The 5,160-nt window shown below is 35.0% G+C and overlaps 1 protein-coding gene across 1 annotated transcript; it reads left to right on the top strand.

The window, feature by feature from the left end:
- Window positions 1-246: 246 nt before the first annotated feature.
- Window positions 247-5,160, top strand: LOC107472173 (bystin; the record flags this gene model as incomplete). The annotated part of the gene is given in 10 exon segments (XM_016091725.3): window positions 247-568; window positions 1,248-1,622; window positions 1,844-1,970; window positions 2,080-2,131; window positions 2,271-2,598; window positions 2,978-3,057; window positions 3,712-3,759; window positions 4,570-4,716; window positions 4,953-5,025; window positions 5,104-5,160. Coding segments are annotated over 9 exon segments (1,236 nt in total), but the record flags the coding sequence as incomplete, so codon positions are not given.

The raw sequence follows: 5,160 nt of genomic DNA, 5'->3' as shown, positions 1-5,160 counted from the left end.
TACTTTATTTTCTATCTGCTCTATGTTCATTAAAATTTTTTCAGTCACTGCTCTCTGCTCTCTTTTATAGCAGATATCCTTTTACTTAATATATCATTCTCTTCTTATTCTTGTTCTTTTTCTTTTCTTTTCTTTCTCATATCTCTCTTTTATTTTCTTACTTCTTTTTTTTCTCTCTTCTTTTCTTCAATCTTTTAATTCTTTATCATAATTCAGCTTCACACTCTTCGTACACTTTTATGCAGAGTGAGTCACGTGTGTAGAATATCCCTTCTGAGAACAGTAGAACACAAACCCTAAACCCTATTGTCATTCTCAGCTCACTCCTCACTCTCAGGCTTTCAGCGGGAGAACGGCGCTCTCCTCCATACTCCACTCCTTGTCTCCGCCTCCTCGAGCTCCGTCGCCAGTGCCACTCACCAGCACGCCGTCTGCGCCTCTAGCACCATCGTCGCCCCAGCAGCCCAGCACGCGTCTGCTCTTCCTCCGACAACGTCTGCTCCTCCGTTTTCCCTCCAGCCCCTCCTACGTGCGTCAGGAAATCAAAAGATTTTTTTTAATACTAAATGTAAGATTTAATTACATTTATTTCAAATTAAAAATTATTGAAGTTTTTTTTTTTAAATTTGTTTAAACTAAGAACTCTCCTATTGACCATTGATTCAAGAAATTTAATGTTATTCACTAAAAATATTCATTTCCAGGACAATGATTCTTCTGACCTTGTTAATTTTTATGTAAATATTGTTTATTATCCCTTGCCGTTTGTGTTTCCATTTAACTGATTTTGCAAAACCTTCTTATCCAATTTATTTGAGTTTGTTCATCTAAGCTTAGAAGCCAAAAGATTTTGAGATTGCGTCCTCTTTGACTGAAACATTCAACAATCCAACAGTTTAGCTGCAAGATACAATAATATAAATCAGTATTAGAAGAGGAAAAAAATTATCACCATTGTTGCTGTTCGGGGGAAGCTCTTAAACAAATAGGAATATCGTTGCTGTTTGTTATGGATTTATTTGTGTTTCCTTATGCATGCACATTGCTTTTTCATTGATCATAGGAAAAAATGTCTTAGTGACAATTAGTTTGAGTTTTAATGCATTTTTTATGTAAAATTTTGTATTTTCCTAATTATTGTATCATCCACTGGTTGAACTAATGACCATATGCTGATATGCCTCAACATTGTTAATCACTTTGTCAAGATTTATAACCACTTTTTTCTTTCCCATTGCTTCTTGCAGAAAGAAAAACCAATAGTTTTCAGTTTTGGTGGATAAGAAGAGGCTTCATCAATGGGTAAGAGGAAGGAAAGGATTCACAATCCGGAGCCGTTTGTCCCTGATGGCACTGAGTCTGTGAAGTCGAAAAAGCGAACGAAAGCTCCCAAACAGCACCAGAAGGAAGCCAAGTTGATTGCTTCGAACATCACCTCAAAGATCATGAAGGAAGCTTTGATTCAGCAGAAGGAGGTTGATGAGGAGGAGGAGGAGGAGCAGAATGCCAAGAGTTCGTTCCATAGAATTGAAGATCCACCCGTGGTCATTGAAGATGAGGATGGCGATATCGATAACTTTGAAGGATTTGATGAGACGCAGAGCCACTTTGCTGGATATGAAGTGAGTGGACGCTCTCATTGATGCAAATTCCTCATTTGTAGCACTTTTGAGAAATTAGGAACTTTGAATGCCCTGCATCTTGAAGTGCAAATTGTTATATGCCTATTTATATTGGTGAACTATATTTTGGACTAAATTAGGAATTTAGGAGTATCCAGCCTGTGTTGAGTGTGCCCTAACAGTGTGTTTGATTGTTCCTTGTTCACAATATTGAAATTCAGGAGAATATTAATGAGGAGGACGAGAGAATAATAGATACTTTCTTGTCAAAGCAGCCGGGTCAGCAGAAAACACTTGCGGATCTCATTGTTGAAAGGATAAAAGAAAAGGATGGTTCTGTTGCTTTGGGTATCATTAAAATTCATCCACTTTTCCTTTTTGACTTTTGTTATCTCCTTTTCTTTTGAGGTTTGATTTTTATTCTTTCACATTATTTATGATTTTGTTCTTTGTCCAGAAAATCAATCGGTAACTAAATTGGACCAGTCCGTAATTGACTTATACAAGGGGTAATTGCGAATCCAATTCAATTTTCTATGTTGATATAGAGTTCAAATGGACAACTTCCTTTGTATTGAGATTGTTAGCTCCTTGTTTTGTGCTTTTGATATCATGCCCAACTGATTTTGTCTAATTTTCTCTTTGCAGAGTGGGGACAATACTTAGCACATATACGTCTGGAAAAATACCCAAGGCAATCAAACCCATCCCTTCCATGCCACAATGGGAGGAGATATTGTATCTGACCGAACCTGAGAATTGGTCACCACATGCTTTCTATCAAGTAACTAGGATTTTTGCTTCTAATTTAAATGCGAAAAAGGCAGAACGGTTCTACAAACTTGTCTTGCTGCCAAGAGTGAGAGAAGATATAAGGAAAAATAGAAAGCTGCATGAAAGTGTATATCATACTCTCAAAAAGGCATTTTACAAACCTGGTGCATTCTTTAAGGGAATTTTGTTACCACTGTGTGAGGTATGCAGTTATTTATACTTTGCATTGCATTGACCTTTTTGTGATATGCAATGCAAAATTGATTTGAACATATAGTAATATTCTTTAAGCTTTTGGCACATTTGAAGACTTTTTTATTTCTAAATTTCAAGCAGTTTAAAAGAGCAATTTATATCAGGATTAATTTGGGTGTAAGTTCTATATAATGAACAAAAAACATTTAGGTTTTATATAATGAACAAAAACATTTACGTTTGTTAATGATCATAATTTGTTATTTAGTTATTGGAGTCAAATAAGATTCATAATACAAGTTTGCATGAACTATACTACCAATGCAATCTACAACTCAATATGTTAATTCATTTTTCTTGTGAAAATTTACATTTTTCTCCTACAGTCTTGCACATGCACGGTTAGGGAAGCAGTCATTATTGGAAGTGTCATGGAAAAGGTTTCTATTCCTTCATTCCATTCTAGGTATGTGAACTTTGTCAATTATTCCTTGTGAAGTTTTTATAGTTCACTAAAATTTGTTGTATAGTGGTTTTTTTTAGTTGGTTTCTTGGACTTTAGTTGGAGGAAAATAGCATTATTGGAGAAAGAATAGTGTAATTATTTACATTCCCTTTGATATTCGATGCTGTTGATTGTTTGATGGATGTTTGGATTTCCAGAGGCATCTAATTAAAAGAGTGGTGGTGCTATTTAGCGGTGTTGGCCATTATTCAAAAATCAGTAGTGGAATGAGGGGTGAAGTTTTAGGGAGAAGTTTATAATGTTCAATAATTGGTTTGTGTATATGTGCTCTTCAAGGCATGATGCACCTTAGCAAGATGCATGGTGGACATTGCCCAAATTTAAACCATGATGTGGGTTGACATAAATATTATTATTGCAAAACAGTTTGATGTCAGCTTTGAGCGGTAACAACAAAAGGAAATCGATCTTGTTATACAATATTATAGTGGCAGGATAGCCTTGCGTTTGCTGCTAGTCAAAGTTTGAGAATTTACTGTTAATATTGGATACCTGGTGCAAAAATTTTCATGTAGAATATGCCAGAAGTTTGAATGAGTATAAATTGATTTGTTTGAATGCAAGACTCACCTAAAACTCTCAATCTATTTACAGTGCTGTGCTATTGAGGCTGCTAAGGATGGAATATTGTGGCACCACAAGGTATTTACTTTTGTAACCATTTATTTATTTTGATGACAAAAGATTTTATTAAGACATAAAAGAGCAAATAGAAAGAAAGAAAGGAAAATAGATCCACCCAAATAAAAGAAAAAAAAAAACATGAAAAAAATTACATCAGTGGGTAAGTGGGTTATATCTTTCTAGTCTCAACATGTTTGAGTGAAAGTCCTCTGAAGACTATGTGCTTTACACTAAATAGATACTAGATGCCTTGTTCTATCTCAGATAGAGCATAATTTGTTTAGATATATATGCATAGATTTCCAAAAGGTTTTATCTCTTGCTCTTTCTCCTATGCCCATATACATGTTCATAAGATGCATACATAACGACAATAACATCAATTGTGAATTGTTATATTAAAAAAATGAAATAAAGGTAGTCTTTAATAATTAATGAATTGATATAATATTAATAATTAATAAATAATATAATATAATTCACTAGAAAATGTTACATGTAACATCAAAGTTTGGGGTTATAACTAGGAGTAGGAGGTTCGAATATTGGAAATGGAGTGAAGTTCTTGTTGGGAGGGACAGAGCCACCCCTCCTTTGGGACCTCTACAGATTGAGTTGGATTAATTGGATTCTCCATAATAGGGCCTAGTGAACCAATGCTCTTCTCCCAAAACATTGGATTCAAAATATGTGGGTCAGCCTTAATGCATTCCGATTTAATTATGTGCTCTGTTCATGTCTTAAATGATATAGCACTATAAATCGTCTGATCAAAATAGCATTTCTTCCTTAATATGTCATGGCAATTAATTGTGGTAATCATTGCAGCTATTTCATAAAGATTTTATTGGAGAAGAAATATGCCTTGCCATATCGGGTTGTTGATGCAGCAGTGGCTCACTTTATGAGATTTCTTGACGACATTAGAATAATGCCTGTTATATGGCACCAGTCACTTCTTGCATTTGTGCAGAGGTAAGTGATTTGTCATTTTCCTTGATTATTTGATATCAATGTTTCTTCCCACTTGGTTAATGTTTTAGAAAATACTTTTTTGTGTTATTAAATGTTCTTAGAGTCTTGATGTCCATCAATTTGTTGCCTTGTATGCTTCCCATGTGCTCACACACTAATTTGTTGTCTATGCCTTAATAATCTACTCTGTCCAGCAGGCCTTCTAATCTAATATTCTACATCGATGTCTCTTTCAGGTACAAAAATGAGCTGCTAAAGGAAGACAAGGATAACTTAAGGATTCTACTTGAAAAGCAAAAGCACAGATTAGTGAGTTCTGTAACCCTGATTGGGCTGCTTTCCCTGCGCTTTTGGTTTCTGCTTATAATTTACTTTCCCTTGCTACAGATTACACCTGAAATTATTAGAGAGCTGAACCACAGCCGAAACCGAGGTGAAAAGGAG

The sequence above is a fragment of the Arachis duranensis genome, chromosome 10 (assembly GCF_000817695.3).
Source record: "Arachis duranensis cultivar V14167 chromosome 10, aradu.V14167.gnm2.J7QH, whole genome shotgun sequence".
NCBI lineage: Eukaryota > Viridiplantae > Streptophyta > Magnoliopsida > Fabales > Fabaceae > Arachis > Arachis duranensis.
The sequence above is the reverse complement of the archived record's forward strand: the minus strand, read 5'-3'. Positions and strand labels throughout refer to the sequence as shown.